Consider the following 27,224-nt stretch of genomic DNA (forward strand, 5'->3'; position numbering starts at 1 on the left):
ATTGAAACTGTTAAGTTTAAAATGTGGTCCCTATTGTGGACCCTACATTTTTAAACATCACATTTTAAATACTTAATTTATAATAACTAATGCCTGTGCCATGATGACATAAGATTTTTAAGTCAAAGGAGTACAGAATATTATATAAAAAAATTAATCTTATATTTTATAAATAGAAATGTAGTAATTTATAATTAGATTAAAATAAGTATTATACTAATACAAATAAATTCGAATAAATTATATAAAACATAATCGACATAATAGAATTATTAAAATAAGTATAATGAGTAAAATATTATTTTATTTCATATAAACTAAACATTTTCCAAATAATATTTCAAATTTTACAGTCGAAGAATCGCTTGCTTGTTTTTGAACCGAGCCATTCGAAAGAACCGAATCCCGGAAATGACTCGGACTAGCACACTTGTTGCATGTGTGAAACAGTTGCATCAAACTCCTCCCACTGACCGCCCACCAGCGGTGCTTCTCAGCGGAGCATCTCGCTCTTTTCTCTCACCCGAGGACTACTAAGTTAACAAACTTGTGGCGCAAGGGTTGTACTTTTAATTTTAATAATAGCCTATGTGTTGTTATAATGGCGTTCGTCGAAGTTGCTTTGAGCGTTTAGATGTTTGAAAACGGTCGCGGAAAATTACAATGAAGCTAAACTAACATTCATTCAGGACTAAGAAGAAGAACCAGCGGGTGAGTGAAACATTTACTAGGTAGTATTATATGTTCCTAAATATACTCCTAAGTAATATTGGAGATAATAACGTTAAATAAAACTGATTCATAATGTAGTTGGACTATACTGTCTCCAGTGAATGTTGCTGAATAGAAAAGCTCACTCATAAGTTTGCTGTGCAGACCCCAGCTGTAAGTGAGTCCCCATCATAGTAGATGGTCTCATTATACATGCATTGAAACTGAATCGCTTTGACTTTCAAGTGTACAGACAAAACACTATTCAAAAACCATACAGGGTTAGAATGGCATCAGATGGGGTATGAAATACCGATTTTTGGTTGGGGGTGGGTTGGGAATTATTCCTTTAAATGCATGGGAAAGAATAACTTTTTTTCAGCAGTATGTTTACATAAATCTGGACAAACTTAGACAAATTGATCACATTATATATTTAAGGTTTGTTTGTTTCTCTGTTTGTTTGTTTAAAGTTATGATGACAGTTTTCTAGCAATTGTATTTCTTTCATACAATTAAAATTTAATATATATTACATTTTTAAATTAATATTCAGTGAAGTACACTTTTACCTCGGCTGGGTCAGTTGGCGTTTCTGTGTGTAGTTTGCATGTTCTCCCTGTGTTCGCGTGGGTTTCCTTAAGGTGCTCCGGTTTCCCCCACAGTCCAAAGACATGCGGTACAGGTGAATTGGGTAGGCTAAATTGTCCGTAGTGTATGTGTGTGTGATTGAGTGAGTGTGTATAGGTGTTTCCCGGAGATAGGTTGCGGCTGGAAGGGCATCCGCTGCGTAAAAACATGCTGGATAAGTTACTGGTTTATTCCGCTGTGGCGACCCCAGATTAATAAAGGGACTAAGCCGAAAAGAAAATGAATGAAGTACACTTTTAGCCATTGCTTGTTGCCACCTACTGGCGGCTTAACAAGTTATTGCTACAAAGTAAGAAACGCTTAACCTTTTTTTGCAAATAGACTCAATTTTCAAGTCCTCTAGAGTTAAATAGTTGAGTTTCATCATTCTTTTTTGCCCATTCAAGCAATATAAGTCTGGCGGGAGCACTTTTAGCTTAGCTTAACATAAATCATTTAATCAAATTAGACCATTAGCATCTTGGTCGAATGAAATCACCACAGCTACAGAAGGCACAGTTGTATTACACAGTACCGTAACCTAGATGGGGACTATTTTCAGGTGCTAATATCACCGCATCTGTTGTATCCATGGTACGGCAGCAAAGTTACTTGATTATAACGACAGAATAGAGTATAGTTCCTAGCCATTTCGCCCTAGAAAATAGCAACGTTTCTTTTTTTTCACTACAGTTTAACTATGGAAGATTCAGGCTTTAAAATTCCACATGAATCGAAAGCTGTGACCATTTATTTTTATTTTTTGTGTATTGGGAAGCAGTTCCTAGAAAAACAGAATATTAAATGAGAAAACAGTGGGTGTGGCTTGTTTTTTTGTACTGCAAGCTGATTAGTTGTAGTAAAGTAGGAATTTCATACAGAAAGATTGGGAAAAGGGTTTGGGTTGTTGCTGGATCAGATACAGTTGCGGCCGGAAGTTAATGAGAATTATTTCTATTATTTATTAAATTTCCCATTTATTGTATTTTAGTAACGTCTACCTCCACCCCAACCCTAAACCCAACCATCACAGTAACGTAAAAACAGTAGTTGTACCAATTATTATTTATGTTATTTATTAAATTACCTAATAAATTTTATTTTTTTTTAAGAATAAAAAATAATAATGTAAAAATAATAATTATTTTTATACAGTGTCATATATTGATGTCCATATCGCACTTCAGGCCGGCCGCATATCCGATCTAGGCTTTACCAAGGGTTTGGGGAGAGTTATTATAACCTAACATACACCTCTACTTTACCATTTTTGTTTGTTGTCATAGCGCTGTCAAAACTGACAGTTGGTGGGGCGTGGTTAGGTATGTTAGCCATGCCCAATACCTCAGACAGTAATTTAACAGAAAACAAACAGGAAGTGTATTTCAGATTTCAATTTTGTAATACAAGGGCAAACTATTTTTTCTTAATGACATGCACAGATGAATTGTTCACCACAAAACTAGCATTGTCAACTAACAAAATCAATATCTTTAGTTTGATTTCATGTGTATTTTAAATAGGAAAACTATCAAATCTCTTTTTTTTTTTTTTCTTTTTTTGGTCGAGATGCTAATGGTCTGATCTGATTCAATGATTTATGCTAAGCTAAGATAAAATCGCTTACACCAGTACCAGAGAATAGATACAAAAGGGTAAAACTTAGCTGTTTAAATGTTAAAAATTTGAATTTTTTTTAAAGCGTTCCTTTAATTTGTATTAAACGTATGTCTCTTCACAATTAATCGTTCAGCTCTAATTTTATGTGAAGTTGTGTTATTTAGTCAAGCAATGCTTTCCTTAAAACTAGTATGGCTCACTAAAATTGAAATCATACTAACCATTCATTCATCATTCATTTTCTTTTCGGCTTAGTCCCTTTATTAATCTGGGGTCGCCACAGCGGAATGAACCGCCAACTTATCCAGTATATGTTTTACGCAGCAGATGCCCTTCCAGCTGCAACCCATCACTGGGAAACATCCATACACTCTTGCATTCACACACATTCATACACTACAGACAATTTAGCTTACCCAATTCACCTATCGCATGTCCTTAGACTTGTGGGGGAAACCAGAGCACCTGGAGGAAACCCACGCGAACACAGGGAGAATATACAAACTCCACACAGAAATGCCAGCTGACCCAGCCGAGGCTTGAACCAGCGACCTTCTTGCTGTGATGAGATCATGCTACCCACTGTGCCACAGTGACGTCCATCATACTAACCGGTAAAATAATAAATAATCAGGTGACCATATTAACTACAAACTTAGGAAAAATATAGATCAACAGCCAAGTTCTGTGTAACAACGGAGTTGGGGTGACAGCAGAGTTGAGGGTTCAAATGTAGTTAATTCACAACTTGGTCATGCGAGTAATGGTCAAAACAGGAGCAAACGGTATTATGAGGGTAATCCAAAAGCGCAGCGTAAATCCAAAGAGGGCTTAAATTGCTGGTGATCATGACATTCTGGAAGTAAAAACTCCAATGATTTCCCCATATTCTGCAGAAGAAAATTACAGTAATCACAGTCGCAGCAAGTGCACCAAAAGAGATATTTAGCTAAACTCGTATTTTTAAACTCGAGTTTTTTGTACGAGTTTTCGTATTGTTTACTTTTTTTAATTTAATAATGTCATTTGCAGAGTTATTTAACTCAATAAAGCCATTAAATACATAGTCTTGTACATTTTACAGATTTTTTTAAATACAGAATTATAATAATTGCTTCAAATCAAACTTTGTAAGGTTGTGATTTATCTCATAGCTGTTTGATTTGGTTTATACCTTAGGTGGCATTTACACTAATGCATATTTGTTTTAAAATACATAAGATTTATTAAGTTACATCTGACATCCAGCACTCAGGCATCTTTGACCCGCAAAAAAAGGAACAGTTGGAATATTCTTAAGACTCTGTTTTAGTTTGGAAATTCAAATTAGCTGTTGTTTTTAGCTTAGAGTGATTCCCATACTGTTCCTTTTTGTCGAAATCATTGTACTTTGAACTTTGTATGAAGCTTATTAGCAAAAACCTCCAAGAGAACTTGCTTTGCAGTCATCCTAGTTTACTAGAGATCATTGTCATTTCACAGGGCAGTCCACAGAGGTGGAGACAAATCACCCAAGTGACAATATTAACAAAGCATGCAAATTAGGTAAGCAGTTATAGGAACTCACCAGTTTCACCAGCCATGATTTAATCAGTATCACTATACCACTCAATCAACAAGAGTATCATATAGATAAAGAAGCGTTTGCTCCCAGGGCTTTGCATTTACATTTAACTGTTAACCATGTTAACAATGGCTGGAGGCATCAAGAGGATCATTAGAAATAAAAGTGATTCTTTCGGTTACCATTCTTGTTTGACCAACCAACCTTTGACCAACCCACGCAACCCTGGGCTGTGTCTTAACCCTGGGCTAATCTTAAAGAAATTCTAAAATTTGCAGTCTACTCAGAATTATAATGATTCATTTTGGCTTATCATCAATGTCATCAGCTCATCTCTATAGAGTTGACGTGAACTTTTGAAGAAGTTCAAACTAAGAATGATAAAAATGTATATAAACATGCCTATTTTATTCATAAGAACAAATCACAGTCTACCGATTTGAATGCTCAGTCTAAGATGGAAACTTATTGGTTGTCAGTGTTGTTATTGTTTATGAGTTGGAATAAGTTCAGAATAAGTTCTGAATGCAATAATGATAGTGATAATATAGTCTTTAAAAAACACATACAATTGTATTGTGTCAGCACCAGTGTTGTGCTACCGAAAAATAGTAACTAGTTACAGTTACTGGTTACTTCATTCAAAAAGTAACTTAATTACTTTATTGATTACTTTCACCAAAAAGTAATGTACTGAGTTACTTTTCCAAAGGAACATTTTTAATGCCCTTATAACTTCACTTCAGTGCTGCATGGAGAGTACACTGTTGATCAGCTTTACAGTTTTTTTTAATTTCTACAACACTAGACAAACTTAAATAAAAAGTAATTTTTAAACACTAATTTATGTCAGACCAGCAGTACAAAAATGAAAATATCACAAAGTGATAAAGCAGCTGAATAATATATTCAGAAACATAAAAGCAAAAACTAAAGTTACTTCAGCATCATAAGGGTTGTATTTAACCCTTAAACATGTTACTTTACAGCTTAAGATGAAAACAAGCAACAATATACAAGAAACACAATACCTTTATGAAATAAATAAATAAATGTAAAGTAATTTGAATAATCATTCAGAATCAATTTGGTGAAACTCAGCACCAAATAAACTGCATTTAAAATTTAGGCATTTAAAATAAAACAAAAACAGAACAGCTGCTCAAAAATTTAACCGATGAGCAATTTTCAAACTAACCACAAATTAAACGTGGTATATCGGTAACTCATGGAAAGTAAGCTGTGTATATTCAAAATGCTTAATCTGCTGTTGTATAACAGCTATAAAAATATATAAAACAATAAAAAAATAAATCACAGCATTTTTCTGAGTAATACAACACTATACATTTTAAATAACGTGTCAGAAATGTGTCACTGTGTCTACTAAACCAATCAATTTTGTTATACAGATAACAAATGTGTGCTTATTTATTTGAAACAACAAACATGGTAGTATTATTAATAGTAATTAATATTAGTAACGTTTATAGTCTCTCTGTCTTTCGTGCTTGCACACTCGGTCTACCTATCGCATTCGGTCTCTCTCGCAAGCACCCGGTCTCTCTCACTTGGTGTACCTCGCACACATTCAATCTGTTTGTCCAGTCTTGCGCCTCATACACGATGCATCTTCTTTACAGTGGTTGTTTGGCATTCCACCAATCCTAACAATGCGCCACCTCTGTAAACAGGAAGATGTAGGCTAGACTGCAGCCAAAACTAATTAATTTACCAAGTAACGGACAAACGCATAATATTGTAATGGTAACAGAGTTCATATATTTAAAAAGTAATGCGGTACAGTATTACCTCTTTGTAATTTTATGTTAAGAACTTTATTTATATTCTGTATGAAATTTGGTATATAAATAAACGATAACTTTTAAGTACCAATTCTCACTATTTACTAGTGGCTTATTACCTGCCTATTATAAAGATATTGAATGTTTATTAGTACTCATAAAATATATATTCTGCATGATCTCCACATCCCTAATCCTACTCAATACCTAATGTTTACTACTACCTATAGGGTTGTCACGATATCATTAATTGATACAATACCAGTTATGATACTATACCAGCTGAAGTATCGTGAGACCAAATAGTATTGCGATACTATAATTCATAACTCAAATCTATGAAATAAAGACAATTCTCAGAAATACTGACCAACAAAAAGTATATTAAAAAGAAAGATACAAATTATACCAAACGAAATTCGTTATAAAAGAGTATTTTTTCAACAAAATTAGGCTATATGAAGTGGTCAAAAATTGTTTCAATGTTTCCTGTTGCTCTTTTCGGTTTTTCCATCTATTGTTTTCTTTTTTTTTTAGACCTATCAGGTTTTCAAATTTCACTTTGTGCGTCGTTCTTTTTAAGAGATTGTTGCGGTTGTTGTAGATACAAAATCAGATTGACAGGAACAGAAACAAATTGATTCAGATGCGCGTTCGAAACATGATAACATCAGAAAACGTGCATTAGGCTACCCTTAAAGGACTGAATTTTACATAGTTTTACAACCTTAAAGGGGTCCACAGATTATTCAAATAAAATGGTCTATTGTTACACAAACATGTGAGCATTTTATTGACTTTTCCTCATGCGACATTATCTATTGTTGATAGACCGTTAATGACGATACTACCGTTTATAAACTAAAGTGGCACCTCCAGTATTTTGGAGCCATAGTATTGGGATACTACCATAGTACCAGTAAACCGTGCAACCCTACTACCTGCCTAATACAATAACTGTTAATTATTAAAACAGCAAATTACAGTAGGAGTTTATTGAGACAAACGTCATAGTAAATAATTTATTAATAATGAAAATTGTACATGAAAATAAAGTGTGACCATTAAACTTGCCTTGCAATAAGGCTAATATGTACACAACTACATCATCATGTTAATATGCTATATTTTTACAATAAAACAAAAATGTATTTTAATATCTAATGGGGTATATGCACATAGACTTTTAATTTTCAGTTTCAAAATAATCATGTTTAAGATTTGATTTTTTTTTTTAAATCTTTGATCTTCACTGCCTGATAGATATACAATATAAAATGTGTCTTAGACCGGACAAGAAGCGCTGCATTAAATTTCATTTTCCCTACCATGCCTTTAAAATATGAAAATGTATTTTACCCTAGTATTTTCAATAAAGTTTCTGTCTTTCATCTCATTTAATGCTTTAACAACTAAATGAATGCTTAAGTCTATTGAAATTATTGTATTTTAATTGCATTACAACATCGATGCTATAAAAGGAACCTTATGAAATTTAAAATAGTCACATTAACCTTTCACCGAAAGTTTATTGTTGGCTGAAAAACACTAGCTGTGCATAAAGCCCATTGTATATACAGAGCTGCAGCAGAAACATTTATAAGTGAACCTGTTGCATGAGCTCTGTCTTTAATACCCTGTGGTTTATATGCACGTGTCTCTTTAAATAGAGAAAATGTATCTCAAACACTGTTGCGCATCATTTTCTGGACAAGCATAGCTAAATAGTCCACTCCGGTTTATGCTTAAATGTGCCCCAGACATTATATCCTCTCCCATAATAATTGCTTTCTGAATGCTTTGCTTGTCTACATGTACTAAAAAAAGTTAGTCAAACTATAATACCACAATCAAATTTCACACTTAAGCCCGGACCATCCCGGACCATCTCCCTACACAGCCATCAACACCACATCAACACAGCCCGGACCATCGCCCTACACAGCCATCAACACCTCCAGCCATCTTCCTCTCCCCCCCTGCTCTTCAGATCAGTGAGGAAAATGTGCGTCAGATCTTCAGTAAACAGAAGAGAAGGAAAGCACCAGGGCCAGATGGTGTCTCACCAGCCTGTCTGAGAACCTGCGCTGACCAGCTGGCTCCCATTTTCTCACATATCTTCAATAGATCACTGGAACAGCGCAAAGTTCCATCCTGCTTTAAGCGCTCCACCATCATCCCAATCCCAAAGAAGCCAAAGATCACAGGACTCAATGACTACAGACCTGTGGCCTTAACATCTGTGGCCATGAAGTCATTCGAAAGACTGGTGCTAGCATATCTGAAGGACATCACTGGACCCCTGCTGGACCCCCTGCAGTTCGCCTATAGAGCAAACCGGTCTGTGGATGATGCAGTCAACATGGGACTGCATTATACCCTACAACATCTGGACAAACCAGGGAACTACGCAAGGATTCTGTTTGTGGACTTCAGTTCTGCCTTTAACACCATCGTCCCATCACTGCTTGAGTACAAACTGGCCCAGCTCTCTGTTCCTAGCTCTGTCTGTCAATAGATCACCAGCTTTCTGACAGATAGACAGCAGCTAGTCAGAATGGGCAAAATAACATCCGACAGCCGCACCATCAGCACTGGTGCCCCCCAGGGATGTGTTCTTTCTCCACTGCTCTTCTCCCTGTACACCAACGACTGCACTGCAAAAGACCCCTCCATCAAACTCATTAAGTTTGCAGACGACACTACTGTTATCGGCCTCATCCAGAACGGTGACGAGTCTGCATACAGACAGGAGGTGGAGCGGCTGGCGTTATGGTGCAGATACAACAACCTGGAGCTGAACACGCTCAAAACAGTGGAGATGATAGTGGACTTCAGGAGAAACCCCCCTGCACTCCCCCCACTCACCATCATGAACAGCACTGTGGCTGCAGGAGAGTCATTCAGGTTCCTGGGCACCACCATCTCTCAGGATCTGAAGTGGGACACTCATATAGACTCTATTGTGAAGAAAGCCCAGCAGAGACTGTACTTCCTTCGTCAGCTGAGGAAGTTCAACCTGCCACAGGAGCTGCTCGTACAGTTCTACTCAGCTGTCATCCAATCCATCCTCTGCACTTTAATCACCGTCTGGTTCGGCTCAGCTGCCAAAACTGACTTCCGTAGACTACAGCGAATAGTCCGGACTGCTGAATGAATCACTGGCACTACCCTTCCTACACTTCAAGAACTGTACTCTTCCAGAGTGAGTAAAAGGGCTCGCAAAATCACTCTGGACGCCTCACACCCAGCACACTACCTGTTCGAACTGTTACCGTCTGGTCGGCGCTTCAGAGCACCAAGCGCAAAAACAGCCAGACACAGGAAAAGTTTCTTTCCTCAGGCTGTCTACCTTATGAACAGTTAAATATTCCCCTACTGTGCAATAAATATGTGCAATACTTTCTCATACGCACTTGTACACAGCACCTTATATCAATATACAATGCAATACTTTCTACATTCGCACTTGTACACAGCACCTTATAACCTGTATATTTATAACAATCTGTACATACAACTCAACATCCAGGTTTCTTCACTAACCGCATCTGTTTAATGTTCATCATTTTTTATTATTATTATTTTATTTTTTCAGATTATTTTGTGTTGTCACTTGTCACTTTATTTGCACTGGAAGCTTCTGTAGCCAAAACAAATTCCTTGTGTGTGTGAAGCACACTTGGCAATAAAACCGATTCTGATTCTGATAAACCTTTATAGGACACTAATTGAAATATTTGTTGGGAAAACCCTTGAGTGCTGCTGGGGGTTATTACAAGACTATTCAACATTTATGACTTAGAATCAATTCTAAAAAAGAAATATATTGTAATTAATATCAATGAAGCTACCGTATATGGCAATACGAATACAGTTTTAGAGTTTTTAACAAAAAATAAATTGTTGTACCTTAATATAATCTATATCTCTAATATACATTAGACACAAACAAACAAATCATACATGGCTCTTTGCATAATAAATGGTGAATTGTAAAAGTTTTGGCCCCAATCACCTTCCATACTTCTGTGTGTCCCTGTGTATAATTAAGGCATAGACTGTGCTGTTCTCATTTAAAAATCACTCTGGTTATTGAAACTATATAGCCATCATCTTTGCTGCAAACAGGCCTTCAAAAAGTTGACGTTGACTTTAAGAGTCCACTTAATGTACTTAAGCCCGGTCAGCAGTTGAACGCAGATGATAAATGAGGCTGTTTACTCTCCTCCGGTCATGCTTCGAGATGCTGCAGCCTTAATTGCATTACCTAACTGGCCTGAGTACTTGCTCATGTCTGTTATTAGAAGTTCACCAGCCAACCATCTAAACATCGGACAATCCAGGCCTAATTCACAAAAAGCAGTCAGTTAATAAATGAATATGCCAGAACTGGAAGAGTGGGGTTATTTTTAAGGAGCATGATGTCTTGGTTAGTGTGATTTATGATCAGTCACCCCATAAGCTCAATTGAAGCGAATTATGCATGAGAATGAATCGACGGCAGTGGGAGTCTGCAGCATGACTTGTTTTTGGCTTCATAATTAGCAGATGGTGAGCATGGATGCATGAAATTTTCATTCATGATGTTAGACTGTGAATGAGCTCACTTTCTTGCTGCACATGGCAGGGTGGAAGCAGTTTGGGGCCACATTTATCAAAGCCCATTTGTCCTATAAAATAAATAAGTAATTTAAGAGAAAATATAAAAAAGAAAAGAAAATTGTGACTCTCTAACTTTTTTTTTGCAATTTTTTGTTTAAAGATTATGACTCTTTTTAAAAAAAAAAATAAATTATGACACAAATCTCAGAACTTCAGATGTAAACTTACAGTTCTGAGAATTAAAGTCAGAATTCTGAGTTTGCATCAACTTTATTGTTCTAAAATTGCATCTTTATTACTCGCAATTGTGCGCTTATAGTTTTTTTATGAATTACATCATATTTCTTACATCGTACATCATCATATTTCTGAGATTTTTATCTTTATATACAGTTAGGTCCATAAATATTTGGACATCGATGCAATTGTAGCATTTTTGGCTCTAACACAATGGATTTGAAATGAAACAAACATGTGCTTTAACTGCAGACTGTCAGCTTTAATTTGAGGGTATTTACATCCAAATCAGGTGAACGCTGTAGGAATTACAACAGTTTGCATATGCGCCTCCCATTTGTCAAGGGACCAAAGGTAATGGGACACAATAATAATCATGAATAAAACTTTCACTTTTTAATACTTGGTTGCAAATCCTCTGCAATCAATTACAGCCTAAAGTCTGGACGCTGGGTTATATTTCCTGGTGGTGCTCTGCCAGGCCTATACAGCAACTGTCTTCAGTTCCTGCTTGTTCTTGGGACATTTTCCCTTCAGTTTTGTCTTCAGCAAGTGAAATGCAATCTCAATCTGATTCAGGTCAGGTGATTGACCTGGCCATTGCATAACATTTCACTTTTTTTTCCTTCTAAAACTCTTTGGTTGCTTTTGCAGTATGCTTTGGGTCATTCTCCATCTGCTCTGTGTCGTTCAATGAGTTCTGAAGCATTTGGCTGAATATGAGCAGAAAATATTGCCTGAAACACTTCAGAATTCATCCTGCTGTTCCAGATCTGTGAAGGCTTTTTTAAAACTCTAATCTGGCCTTCCTGTTTTGAGGCTCACCAATGGTTTAAATCATGTGGTGATCCCTCTGTATTCACTCTGGTGTAATCTTCTCTTGATTGCTGACTCTGATACACATACACCTACATCCTGGAGAGTGTTCTTGATCTGGCCAACTGTTGTGAAGGGTGTTTTTTTCACCAGGCATAGAATTCTTTGGTTGTCCACTACTGTTGTTTCCGTGGTCTTTGTTTCCAGAGTTTTTTTGGTGTTGCTGAGCTCACTGGTGCGTTCTTTCATTTTACAAACAGTTGTTTTGATCATACCTTATGTTTTTGCCATCTCTAATGAGTTTGTTTTGCTTTTTCAGCCTAAAGGTTCATACACACCGGGATGCTTTTCGTTTGCGTTTATTGTCGGCGTTTTACGAAACGTTTTTCTGCATTCAAACCCTCCTCAGCTGGTGCAAATGTAATCAGTCAAAATGAGGAAGCATGTGTGTTTGTGAACGGAGTGCATGTATGAAAATGTAGTCCATGAATGGCGGATTTGTAGTCCATAAGTTATTGTGAGGGTGAGTGCTTACCAGCGACCTCTGGTGGTTAGAGATCGCTGGTAATCATGACAGAGCCCCCCCTCTAGGAGTGGCTTCCAGACACTCCTAATACTGATCAGGCGGGAGGTGGAGCGGAGGCGGAAGAGGGGGAGGGATGGAGGGCCAGGACCATGTAGAGGAGGCGTACCTGAAGCATGGAGCTGAGGCGGGCCTGGAGCATGGAGCTGAGGAAGGCCTGGAGAGTGGAGCTGCGGAGGGTCTGGGGCGTGGAGCTGCGGAGGTCCTGGAGAGTGGAGCTGCTGAGGGCCTGGGGCGTGGAGCTGCGGAGGGCCTGGGGCGTGGAGCTGCGGAGGGCCTGGGGCGTGGAGCTGCGGAGGGCCTGGGGCGTGGAGCTGCGGAGGGCCTGGGGCGTGGAGCTGCGGAGGGCCTGGGGAGTGGAGCTGCGGAAGATCTGGAGAGTGGAGCTCTGGAGGACCTGGAGCATGGAGCTGCAGTGGCCCTGGATCATGGAGCTGCGGAGGGCTTGGAGCCTTACTTTCAGCAGACATCGGCGGGTCATATGAACCTGGTGGCCATTCAGGAAGCTCAGGCGGCGGCCATTCAGGAAACTCAGGCGGCGGCGACCATTTAGGAAGCTCAGGCGGCGGCCATTCAGGAAGCTCAGGCGGCGGCCATTCATGAAGCTCAGGCGGCGGCGGCGACCGTTCAGGAAGCTCAGGCGGTGGCGGCGGCCATTCAGAAAGCTCAGGCGGCGGTGGCAGCCATTCAGGAAGCTCAGGCGGCGGCCATTCAGGAAGCTCAGGCGGCGGCGGCGACCATTCAGGAAGCTCAGGCGGTGGCGGCGGCCATTCAGAAAGCTCAGGCGGCGGTGGCAGCCATTAAGGAAGCTCAGGCGGCGGCCATTCAGGAAGCTCAGGCGGCGGCGGCGACCATTCAGGAAGCTCAGGCGGCGGCGGCCATTCAAGAAGCTCAGGCGGCGACCATTCAGAAAGCTCAGGCGGCGGCCATTCAGAAAGCTCAGGCGGCGGCCATTCAGAAAGCTCAGGCGGCGGCCATTCAGAAAGCTCAGGCGGCGGCGGCCATTCAGAAAGCTCAGGCGGCGGCCATTCAGGAAACTCAGGCGTCGGCGGCCATTCAGAGAGCTCAGGCGATGGCGGCGGCCATTCAGGAAGCTCAGGCGGCGGCGGCGGCCATTCAGGAAGCTCAGGCGGCGGCCATTCATGAAGCTCAGGCGGCGGCGGCGACCATTCAGGAAGCTCAGGCGGCGGCTATTCAGGAAGCTCAGGCGGCGGCTATTCAGAAAGCTCAGGCGGCGGCCATTCAGAAAGCTTAGGCGGCGGCCATTCAGAAAGCTCAGGCGGCGGCCATTCAAAAAGCTCAGGCGGCGGCCATTCAGAAAGCTGAGGCGGCGACCATTCAGAAAGCTCAGGCGGCGGCGGCCATTCAGAAAGCTCAGGCGGCAGCGGCCATTCAGGAAACTCAGGCGTCGGCGGCCATTCAGGAAACTCAGGCGTCGGCGGCCATTCAGAGAGCTCAGGCGATGGCGGCGGCCATTCAGGAAGCTCAGGCGGCGGCGGGGGCGGCCATTCAGGAAGCTCAGGCGGCGGCCATTCAGGAAGCTCAGGCGGCGGCGGCGACCATTCAGGAAGCTCAGGCGGCGGCCATTAAGGAAGCTCAGGCGGCGGCCATTAAGGAAGCTCAGGCGGCAGCCATTCAGGAAGCTCAGGCAGCGGCCATTCAGGAAGCTCAGGTGGCGGCAGCAGCTCTGGCAGCAGTGGCGGCTGTGGCTCAGGCAGTGACACTGGCGGTAGGGGTTCTGGCAGCTCTGGTGGTACTGGCAGCAGTGGCTCTGGCAGCTCTGGTGGTGGCTGAGAATCTGGCAGCTCTGGAGGGTCTGGCAGCTCTGGAAATGACTGAGGATCTGGCAGCTCTGGAGGATCTGGCAGCTCTGGAGGATCTGGCAGCTCTGGAGGATCTGGCAGCTCTGGGGGATCTGGCAGCTCTGGGGGATCTGGCAGCTCTGGAAATGACGGAGGATCTGGCAGCTTTGGAGGATCTGGCAGCTCTCGAGGGTCTGGCAGCTCTGGAGGGTCTGGCAGCTCTGGCAGTACTGGCGGCAGTGGTGGCTCTGGCAGCTCTGGCGGCAGTGGCTCAGGCAGTGGCACTGGCAGTAGTGGCTCTGGCGATGGTCTTTCAGGAACTATGGCAGGAACATACTCGGAACAGGAAACCATCTTGTGAGCCGGAGAACTGGAAGCAGCCATCTTGTGAGCTGGAGGACTGGAAGCGGCCATCTTGTGAGCTGGAGGACTGGAAGCGGCCATCTTGTGAGCTGGAGGACTGGAAGCAGCCATCTTGTGAGCTGGAGGACTGGAAGCGGCCATCTTGTGAGCTGGAGGACTAGAAGCAGCCATCTTGTGAGCTAGAGGACTGGAAGCGGCCATCTTGTGAGCTGGAGGATGTACTGTAGACTGCAGAGATGGTGATGCCAGCATTAATGTCTCAGTGGGATGTACAGCAAGCCCTGTTGTCCTCTGGTCCTGCTGTACATTGCCCCCCCCAAAAAAAAATATTTAGGGGTCTCCTCCACCTCGCCCACGGTGAAGGGGGACCCACTCAGTTGCAGTGCCAGTTCGATATAGTTCATGATAGTGCAGTGAGGATCATTTAATGGCATCGTAGAGTAAAGTGGCTCAGATAATCCGCCATGGAAAAATATCATTAGACATACCTCACTCATTGATGTTAAATGTGATAGTTCAATGAAGTCCTCCACATATTCCTCAATTGACCGTGCTCCCTGACGCAGGCACATGATTTTAATTCCCGCTGGATCCATAGTATGGCCGAGTCTTCTGTAACACGGGGAGTGACAGAGACAACTGAGGTTTGGATCCACATGCAGGTTTATTCGATGTCAGGAAGGCAATGGTCAACACAGGTGCAAACAGATGTATATAGGCAGTCCAAAATCATAATCAGTCACAGGCGAGAGGTCGGAAGGCAGGCGGCAGACAAGGATTAATAGATAAACAAGGCTAGGGTAAACACATAGAGAAACAAGACTAAGGGAAACGCGTTGTAATGTCACTATACAGTAAAACAAGACTCGGCAATGGAAGTGAGAGTGTGTGTGGTTTAAATAGTGTGTGTAATCAGTCTCTGACAATCCTCAGCTGGTGCAAATGTAATCAGTCAAAATGAGGAAGCATGTGTGTTTGTGAACGGAGTGCATGTATGAAAATGTAGTCCATGAATGGCGGATTTGTAGTCCATAAGTTATTGTGAGGGTGAGTGCTTACCAGCGACCTCTGATGGTTAGAGATCGCTGGTAATCATGACAAAAAGAAAATAAATGAATGAATGTCTTATAATATGCATTTATTTTTACGTAATTATCCCAGCGACTCCCATATGATTCGTTCAGAGATTCAGTTGTTCCCAAACCTCTCCTTAGCACAATGCTATTCTGCGCTAATTGGTCCGATGACTCAGTCTATTGCGATTGGTTGATTGAGTTTAGCATGAGACAGAGAGAAATACCCACCACGGCCTATCAACAGTTTTGAAGTAGTCAGAGTGCAGAATGTATGTGTGAGCCCAATGCAGGAGTGCATTAAACCAATGCAGTTAAACACCAGCATATTGCTCTATTCTTAACTATGACGCACAAATTCTGGACTTTTGTCAGTGAGGGGTGGGTCTTCCAAACCGCCTCTGGCTACAGGCCTGAATTCTGACCTTTTTTTTTGCAGAATTCCAACTTGAACTTTGACCTTATATCTCTCAGTTTTTGATTTTATATTTTATGATTTTGGCTTTTTTTCTTAAAATTTCAACTTGACTGATTTTCTCAAAGTATGTTTGATTCTCACTGTATTGTTAGAGTCATACAATGTTACCTCATTTCTATTAATTGCACAAAAAATAAGAATTCCTAATATATATCTCACAATAAATGTGACTTTTTTGCAGTATTGCAACTTTATTTGTAACAATTATAGCTTTTCTTTCAATTCTGATTTTATAGATTAAAAACTTGCAATTCTGAAAGAAAAAAGTTTTTAAAAAAATTGTTTTTATCTCACTATTTTAATATTATGTGGTAGGATTCTGTCTATTTTCATGTGAATTGCTGCTTGACTTTGACTTTTCATAAGCTAACATAATACAATTCTCACTTTATTGTCAGAACTGTGAAATGCTATCTCGCGACTGTAAGGAAAAAGTGACACTTCCTAGTTTATATCTCTCAATTCTGAGCTTATATCTCACAATTCTGTCTTTTTTACACATAATTTCTAATATGCATCATGCAGTTTTGACAGAAACAAGCTTCCATAGCCATCCAATATGACATCATTGCCATTTTCCCCCTGGGTGGATAAAACACCAATTCAACCCATCATAGGTTTTGCAGTGGCAGCCTATAATTGAAGACATTGTTTGCTTTCTCATGGTTGCCACTACATAATTTTCCCCCCAACACTGTTTTGTGTGGGACCAGATTGAACCTATTATTAGGCAGTTGGGATAAATATGTAAGTTTACAGTTGCTATCTGGTGTCATCTGTGTGTGGGATCAAGTTATGATGCCGTCAATGGAGCAAGACAGCTTGACTCAGGCTTCTGGGAAGAGTTTGAGTGTAGGAAACCAAAAGGAACGAGGTTTGAACGTGTCAGCATCTGATACAGGCATCTGCTCAACAGCTTTCACTGCGATCATCAGATACCTCTGCAGCCATAAGTTCACCAGGAAGTCGAATGTCAGGCTACATCTCAAAGGAAGTATGCTTGTTTGTATCATAGCTGTTCTGTGTGGCTTTCGCTATGACACAGGCATCGATATAAATGAGTCACCACAGATGAAGCATGTAAACAACTGCCTTTTTGCGGTGGTTTCAAGCGTTCTTTGCGTCATTCTTTCAGTGTACCTTGTGGGATGTTTTGCATGTATCGTGACTTTCTGTCTCTTGTGTTTGTTCTAGCACGTGCCTGTCCTCGTTCAAAAGGAAGCATGGGGTCATTACGAAAGCCCAGACCCCGTTTCATGAGCTCGCCCGTGCTGTCAGACCTGGCCCGCTTTCATGCCAGCTCGCCAACATTGCAGCTGTCCAACGCCAGTGTTTGGAACAGGTGGGTGTTTCCTTTTCCCAAGGATGAGAGAGAGAGAGAGAGAGAGAAAAGGCATTGTTTCATTAATTGCCATGAGATTTGAGGATGTGTTTGTGCTTTTTCTAGACACAATAGAATGTGCTTTTTCTAGACACAAATGTATTTTCCCGTTTTTTTTAGTTCAAGTATTGAACTAAATTGAACTGAACTAAATTGAACTTTAACTCTGAAAACTGGACTAATACAGTTTCCATTGCAATTGATTTGAACTTCTATGTTAAGCTACTTTGACACAGTTTACATTGTAAAAGCGCTATAGAAATAAAGATAAATTGAATGCATTAAAAATAATTATTATGAATAAATTTTTAATAAATTTAATCACTCCAATTTTATTCACACCAGATGTGTGAGCACACCAGAGCAGCGCATACTAGGTCTGGGTGATAAAATCGATATTGGTATTCATTGACCGAACACCGTTGTCAATATCGATAATAAAAAAGTTCGGTATGTAGTTTCGGTAAGAAGTGCTATAGTTTTATTAAAACAAGGCTGCTGAGCGCATGCCTTGGAAGCAGTGCCAATAAGATTAAGGTGTCAGTTTGTCATTTCCAGTGGAGGTGCGTCGTGCACATGGTGTGCAAGTGGTGCGCACATAACGCACGCGCATTTTCCAGGTACACCTAGTTGAAAAACATCTGAACTTTTCCTAATTTCCCGAGTGCTAGAACTAACCAATCTGATTCACACTTTGTATGGAATATACACATCTCAGTAATAACGGCAGGCTTAATACCTCAGACAAACACAAAGCACGCACTCGCGCTTGTCACTTCAAGTCAGAATAACAACACATGCGAAAATGAGTGCTGTATAGCAGCAGTGAGGAGATTGTAAATAAAAAAGGATGTCACCAGAGTGGCTTTTGGGTTTTTTACTAGTGCATCCCAGCCACTAGCACCCTATCTGAAAGAGTTCTTAGCGTTGGGGTAATGTATTCATTCAACTTCACTCTTTGTAATGTTGCAGTATGTATTTGAATAATGTTGGCTGGTTCTTTTACTTGAAAGCTCAGATCTGATTCTCATAATTTGTTTTGTTTACAGAGTTTGAGGTTTACTGTATCATTATTATTGACACCTTACAGATGTTGATCTAACTTAACCATTGCACACACTTTGTAACATTTTATCTATCAAGTTTAAGAGTTGCTTTAACACTTATATTCATTTTCTTATGAAGAGATCCGATATTTTGTTGAAATATTTTTGTTTTTGACTATTAAAACTATTTGCCTCAGTAATGTTGGTAAATTAAAATAAGCTGGTTAAATAATAATATTCCTAAATATATTGTCAACATTATTAATATCGAATGATATGAAACATTATATTGTGATCTTTTTTTTCTGCCCCAGCGCAGACTTCGTCCATCAGCTTCGTGTCGACGTCCATCAGCTGTCATCAAATAATATGATCACTATTAAGCTGTTTAAAGGACAATAAACAACTTCTGACACGTATTTGAGAACCAACATTTTTTTACAATATAATAAGACTGTTTGTCAATATTTGCAGAAAATAGTAAAAAAAACACCAAAAAAAAAAAGTATAAATCACTGAACTGCTGTGTCACCATCGATACTCACACAAGGGCGTCTTTAAAACTTATGAAACGTGTTAAAGGGTTAATAAATACTTTGTTTAGGAGATATGTCTTGTTTTATTAAGTGGAGGTTTCTGATTTCAAGAATATAAATAAAAAGTGAATAACATTCTGATGTATTGAGGCCACCACATCAATAATTGTACAAATGCATGAAATTGTATTAAAATTAGTGTTATAGAATAAAGTAATAGGTCTGTACAATTAAATGAGCAGAAAAAATATGTATATTAGGGTGAACTATCCCCTTAAATTGATATACACAATAAAAAAGACTTGAAATTTGCATTCAGCAAGCTTTGAGCTGGAAATTGCTAAATTTACAGTCACTGTACCTCTGAATCAAAAGTGGAACCTTTTTTACACATATGACTTTGCACATCGCCTGCCATATTTTTAGTCTTTTGGGGGAAAACCCCTTAGAGACGCACGTTTTTAAGGCATTCAAGAAGGAAGCAAACAGCAGTCTTTGCCTCTACTGCTTCCTCGTGGAAACGGGACCTCTGTTGCCCCTCTCTCAGGAAATATACAGCAGGATGTTAGTCAAACATGGTCTTTTGGTTGGCGGGCAGTGAAAGTTTACTGGCAAGCAGACAAAAATGCTGAGCATAGAGAGAATTTCCCCAAACAACAGGTGACATTGCTTGATGCTGACATCATTTTACAAGGGGATGTTTGCATAAAATTTCCTTAGATTGCAAATCAGCAGTCAGACCATTTAAATTCAATCTGATTTCCTGCAACTTTGCTGTTTTGCAGTGTTCAGACAGCTGTTATTAAAGTGTTTGAAGGTGGAGGACTTCAGCCCAATGAGCTTTACACCTTAAATGAAAGTATAAGGTAAGGAATTAATAAAGATAATCACAACCAAATTGTCATGTAGCGTAAACATCAAGTAAAAACTAATACAGTTATTCTGTACACATTGAGAATATGTGAATGTGCACATCTTGAAAAGTCTTTACATATATTTTTGAATAAATAATGTGAATTATTAACACATAAATGTATTTTGAGGACATTTCAGAACAACTACATCTATTTATGGCATTATTTACTCATTCAACATTTTTAAATCCATTCTCCTAGTTTTTTGTCTGTTGTACAAATGAATTCCCTCTGATAAATCATAAGTATTAATGCATTTCATATGGTTTAAGCATTGTCAATCATTTCAAGAAAAAAATGATTTATTAACTCAATAATCATCATGTAGAATTCAAATAAAAGTGTGAATTAATAATATATAGTTAACATTTTCACAGCTTGAACGAACATTATCTTGTCATTAACAAACACTTCAAATGAAAGTATTAAGTAAGACAAAGCCATGTTCGTGATCTCAAATCACCACTTTGACTTCTGATCCAGTTACTTAGAATACACCAGCAACCACATAGAAATACAATAAAAACCATCATCAATGTTTAGCAGCCACCCACAATGCCCTCTCATTGTGGTGGTGAGTTTTATACAGCAAGCATTACTTATTTACACTAAAAAGCAATTAGTTACTTCTCTTTAAAAAGTAAATTAATCCATTGTAACTTGGAACTGTTAAGTTGACCTAATTTTTATAATTGTGCATGTAGCTAATTTACTTAGTAATATTAATATTAAGAAACGGGTTAACTCACTTTTTTTAATGTAAGTAAAATCAACTATTCACTTTTTATAGTGTGTGTGTGTGTGTGTGTGTGTGTGTGTGTGTGTGTGTGTGTGTGTGCGTGCGTGCGTGCGTGCGTGCGTGCGTGCGTGCGTGTGTGTGAAAATATACTTAAGCTATTGAACTGTTTTAATAGGTGGCTTTTGAGGACTGAGCTGGGATCATTATCACTGAATACTTTCAGGTAAAGGTTTTACATTTGTTTTTGTAGTGAATAGAAAATGAAATGAATAACGAAAATAAATAAATTAGGGTTAATGATTTTTTGTCTATATATACATACATACAGTTGAAGTCACAATTATTAGCCCCCCTCAATTATTTTTTCCCCAATTTCTGTTTAACAGAGAGAAGATTTTTTTTAACACATTTCTAAACATAATAGTTTTAATAACTCATTTCTAATAACTGATTTATTTTATCTTTGCCATGATGACAGTAAATAATATTTGACTAGATATTTTCAAGACACTTCTATAAAGCTTAAAGTGACATCTAAAGGCTTAACTAGGTTAATTAGATAGGCTGGTTAGGGTAATTAGGCAATTTATTGTATAACGATGGTTTGTTCTGTAGACTATCAAAAAATATATAGCTTAAAGGGGCTAATTATTTTGACCTTAAAATGGTGTTTAAAAATTTAAAAACTGCTTTTATTCTAGCTGAAATAAAACAAATAAGACTTTCTCCAGAAGAAAAAATATTATCAGACACTGTGAATATTTTCTTGCTCTGTTAAACATCATTTGGAGATTATTAAAAAAAAGAAAAAGATAAAAAGGGGGGCTAATAATTCTGACTTCAACTGTTTGTATATGTATATATATATATATATATATATATATATATATATATATTAGGGATGCTCCGGAGATTGGTACTCGTCAGTCTTGCCGATCGCATGAACCAATCGCAAGTGTTTGTTTACGAGTTTACACACAGAGGAAGATGCACGTGTGCACATCAGCAGTGCTACAACATGTGCAGAGGTAAATGATGCGTGTGGGCATGATCACTGCTCATGTCAAAGCAGCTAAAATATACAATTTATACATTCTATTACCATGACTTGCGCAAGTGATAATCTCTTTGTTGCAAGTGCAGCCATTGTATGTCCAGTGTTTTGAGCTGCTGTGACGCGAGCAGAGCGATCGTCGCTATCTAGTGTCTCATTCAACCATATAGCATCTCCTGGAAGCTGTGCAATTTTCCCAAATAGGTCTCTTTATAGTGGCAATGTGATGCCCGCAAACTAGATAAAATACCATAGAAATCATGGCGACGAAAGTGAATGAGCAAGAGAACAGATCGCGAGAGGCACAGTGATGTTCTAATCTTTATATTTGTTAGGTTAAATGAGTAGTGCTGTAAGGAAAATCCCCGCTCTCTCACCGAGCTGCTGTGACTGTCCAGAGCTGCGATCATAGAGCCAAAGTACACTAAAACCTGACTGGAACTATTAATGAAATAAATATTTTTTACTTACTTAATAGAATAAGTTTTTCTAATATAGGCCTAGTTATTGCAATAAAAAGTAGTTTATAGGTCTATTTCCTTTTAGTAAAGAAGTAATGTATTAAGGTGTGCATTTTAATTTCTTATGCATCAAATAAATCCAAACTTTTTCTTCATTGAGACATGTTGAATACTTCTTTCATCATTTTAATGTTTCCAAATTGTCATTTTAGTCATTTCCTTCTATTTTTTAAACGTTTTATCCAATATTTTCTGTAAACCTGCTTCTGACTATTATAAGTCCACACTAAATGGTTATTAGAGACGTGTTTAAGGGTTTATATGCAGCATCCTTCATTTATTCTCTTAGGTAAGGAGAGATCTCGACTTAAGGTTCATACTTAGAGGGAAAATGTGCTTTAGGCATTGTAAATCTTAAAGCTTCAGAATCTGTACGCAGTATCGGCCAATCACCATGACAAGGATTCGGTACTCGGTATCTGCTGCAAAAGTCTTGATCGGAGCATCTCTAATATATATATTAAGATTTGGTTGAATGACTTAAAGGGCACATAGTTTACCTCTTTTTTAAGATTTAATATTAATATGATGGTTCTTCTGAGTGTGCCAGTTTAGGTTCAGTTAAAAACAATTCAGATTTTTTTATTATAATGTCTTAAAAAGTGTCATGTTGGGGGCGTGTCCACAGTTCGCTGATTTATGGGTGTGTTGCTTCACATGTAAATTAGTTTCGGCTTCCTGCCAACGTAACAAGGGGGTGGGGCCATGAGCTCACCCGCTCTGCGTTTGCAACAGAGTCTGACAGGCAGACTGCGAGAACGAGCTGGAGTGAGAGGTTTAGCATTCAGTCGTACATGTACGACTCTGACACAGACCAAGCAGAGAGTACAAAATCATTTGTGTCTTTGTACAGTTTTACAGCCAACTGTGTGCTAGTTTCAAGTGCCGAGTGTGTTTGCAAACCTACCTAAAGATACAATAATGTGGAGAATATTGCACTTGTGTTGAGCCCAATGAGCCTTGCATCTAAAAATAGAGCAAGGGTGTTCCTTTAGTGATATCGCTTTGACTCACGCTGAAAATGGCGGATGTGAATCAACAAACTGAGGATATGATGACGCGCCTGTCAATCAATATTGGTGGGCAGGGGGACCGCACTCCTACGTAAAGTTGCGGTCGGTTTGAAAACCGCTCCAATTGGTCCACCGTTTTTTATGTTGTTAAATTGAAAAAAAAAAAGCACTGGGTGTGCTTATATCACCCAAATATGACAGTCTATACACCATACATGCACATATGGCTGTCCAAACAGCTTGAAAAGTAGATTTTTTACCATAGGTAACCTTTAAGATTATTGGAAGTTGACTTTTACGTTATCAAAATTGAGTCGACTAGTCGCTGGTGACGTCATCAATAAAACATAAGATGCAAATGTTTTGCAACATGCCACAATTTGTGATTTATTTGCAGGAAATATAGACATGCTGTTTGACAGATCATAACATGTTGCAAAAATAATGCAACATTACCAATGGCTCATTGACCAATCAATGCTTTGACTTGCAAAACAAATGCATTGTCAACACTTTCATTTCATTACTAATGCGACATTAGCACCCGGGCTAATTTTACCACTAAATAAATACAGTCAACACATTCAACATTGCATCTACTACTTAGTGATATTTTAGTGTAGAAGTAAAGCATACGTCATCAGCGCACAGATTCATGTGAAGTTATTTCATAGCAACACAATGCACAAAGAAAAAGGCTGCCATATTACACTGTCAAAGACTTGCTCAGACGCATATTTTATCGATACGATGATGCTCGCAAGAAAGCTGCTCAAAATCCCTCTTAAGTTGGGCTTTTTTCACAGTTACTGACTCATCTTGCCTATCAGAAATTTTCTCGCAGCACATCTTCACCGCGTTCACTGGAGATGATATTTGCACATACTGTGATGTTTGCAGTGACTGTGCACTTCACGGTTCATTCACAGAATATGTCACAGCATCTATGCTTCAGAGAGGACAACAGCCAATCACATTAGTTTTCCAGGGTTGCAAAAACGTGATTGGTTAGCATCTGTTCTAGGGTATTTGCATGGAGCGAACTAACTGGCATGTCGTAAATCTTTGACCCTGACATAAGAAAATAACATTTAAAAAATGACTTTAAGTAATCCGAGGGCAGTTTCATTCAGTGAACCCCCTTCATTTGTAAAGCTGCCTTGTAGTTCAGGTCAAACCATGTGATTTGCTCAGCGCGACTAGTCGACGTCAATCAAAAAGTGTCACGGCAGAGCATTAAAGTCAGTGCAACCCCTAATATGTATGTATGTATATATGAAATAGCAAATGGACAATAGCAAATGTGGTTGTTATGTTTCATATTATTTAAATGAATACAAAAACTAGTGTTTTATATGATTTCTTTTATTATTGTTGTTGATATACATTGAGAATAACCAGTGTACCTAGACCAGTCATTAAAGCAATTATTCAAGCTTCATTCAAATGCTGCCTACATGTCACATGCAATAATATAACAGGCCTAATATAGATGAGAATAGTCAGACTTTAATTCAGCACTTTTTTGTCATTCTTAATTTAAAATATAATGCCAGTGTATGGTTAGGATTATCAGATTTGCAGGAATGTGGGTTTGTTTAAGCATTAAACTTCCTCAACATGAACGTTTGGATAGGATGGAAACAATCTCAGTCTGCCCACGGCATGTTATCATGTTTATAAGCATGATTAGGTTGTAGTCACAACAAAACCAACTGAAGCAAACCTGTACCTGTCCTGCTCACAATCACAGTCATACAACGGGTTGATTAGAGTGCTTTATAATGCATTATAATGTGATTGGTTGGAGAGAGAGAGTGTCATGTTTATTCAGCTCTGTCTGAGAGGCTTATATGTAGATGGTGGGTGGACTCTATCTATTTGCAGATTTGGGTGTGTCTTGATGGTAAAATGGTTTTAAAACCCACACATGCACAGGAAGAAATGACACTTGTAGGAAACCACAAAACATCCACAAATACCAGACCTAAAATAAAAAAAGAAGATAACATTTATTTGTCAGTTAATTTAATTTTTGAAAAAAACTCCACTCAAATACATTATTTATAATTCAACTCAAATGCAGAATTTATGACTTTCATTTGTTTTCGTGAATTTATTGCTCATTTTATAACCATTTATATTAAATCTTATGTTGAAGTGTGTTACTTAATTTGGAAACCTGTTTAAAGTGTTTTACCCGCAATTTATTGTTTACTGCATTCATTTTGATTAACTTTAGACAGAACTTAACGTTTTTTGTGACATTCCAGTTGAACTGTATCTTAATGTTTACATTATAGTTAAAGTTACTTATTTAGCAAACTTATTTTTATCCAAAGTGACAAAAAAAGCAATTCATATAAAGCCGGAAATATTGGTGATGTGCAATACCGGGTTTATTACGCAACTGGATTATCTTCTTTTTTTATTTTTTTCACAAAATTTTTTTTTATCTCACACCTTTCACTGAATTTCTTTAAAAATTGGACTTTCTCACAATTAAATCTCACAATATTCTTTGAATTATGTAAAATTTGGTCTTTAACTTTTCTTTCTATTCTTTTCTTCTTTCTTTCTTTCTTTCTTTTCCCCCCACATCACATCCTTAAGTGATGAACATAAAAAGTCTTCACTCTATAAATGTTAAAATTACTTTTGTTTTTTATACTAATTTCCGATTCTAAATATCTTCACATATTTTATGGGGATTTTCATGTTTTTAGATTTAAAGTCTGGGTAAGATTAAATCTTAATATTCTGTTATTGTTAACTGAAATAAAATGTATTTTATTCTTGCTTATTACATCAAAATGACACTTTAAGAAATGGCATTTACAGTGCTCAGCATATACAAGTACACCCCTCACAAATCTATCTTTTAAATTCATATTTTTAATAGGAAGCTATACAATATTATATTTGTGCATATACATTAGATTAGTCAGAACTGAAGCCAAATCTGGAGCTTATCTAACAAAATAACTTACGATAACAGTCCAAAAACTAGCACACCCTAATTTATATTTATATATTACAGAAAAATATTAAATGCAAATTTAAAAAGAAGAAAAATCAAGACAAGCAAAAAAAAAGAAAAATTTTGTTGAAATTTTGCAGGTTGTATTTTTTTTTCTTTGCAATATTTTGCTTGAATTTAATTGTATTATCTTTCAATTTCTAAATATGTTTGGTGACTAAAATATTATTTTAATAAATATATCTGTTTAATCTGTTTTGTTCAAATACACTGTCATGAAAATGCTCAGAAATGCTTATCTGTGGATTAAACTTAAAATGTTCAGTTTCTTGCAAAGTGTTTTACTTCGTTTCTATCAATAGGAGCCACATGGACATGTTTTTGTTTGTTTTGTCTGTATGTTTTTTTTTTTTTTTTGCCTGTAAAGACCCATGCACACGAGCACAAATATTGCTCGTGCTTATCGCATCATGACTAAACAAAGGGTATCAATCAGTATTGGGTAAGTTAGTTAAAAAAAGATATCATTAATATTGTATTTGAATTAATTTTATAATAAATTTGTCTAAAAAAGCTATTTCAATACTTAAAATCCACATAAATCTCAATTAATGGACTATAGAAATGTAATTTGTAAAATTTTAACTGGAGTCAAAGAGCATAGAATCACCAAGAGGCGACACTCAAGTGCGATCTGTTAAACAGCCACTAGATGGCGCGGCAGCCATTTTGAAATGAAAATTCCAATAGAGT

The 27,224-nt window shown here is 38.3% G+C and overlaps 1 protein-coding gene across 1 annotated transcript in view; it reads left to right on the forward strand.

Moving 5' to 3' along the window:
- The first annotated feature begins 508 nt into the window (after positions 1 to 508).
- prr5l (proline rich 5 like) overlaps positions 509 to 27,224 on the forward strand; it is a 44,578-nt gene continuing 17,862 nt past the window's right edge. The window contains 5 exon segments of the mRNA XM_056452422.1: positions 509 to 711; positions 17,482 to 17,629; positions 20,036 to 20,116; positions 21,079 to 21,104; positions 21,107 to 21,126. Coding sequence (XP_056308397.1) covers positions 17,511 to 17,629; positions 20,036 to 20,116; positions 21,079 to 21,104; positions 21,107 to 21,126 — 246 coding nt within the window. The 5' untranslated portion in view covers positions 509 to 711; positions 17,482 to 17,510.

The sequence above is a fragment of the Danio aesculapii genome, chromosome 25 (genome assembly GCF_903798145.1).
Source record: "Danio aesculapii chromosome 25, fDanAes4.1, whole genome shotgun sequence".
NCBI lineage: Eukaryota > Metazoa > Chordata > Actinopteri > Cypriniformes > Danionidae > Danio > Danio aesculapii.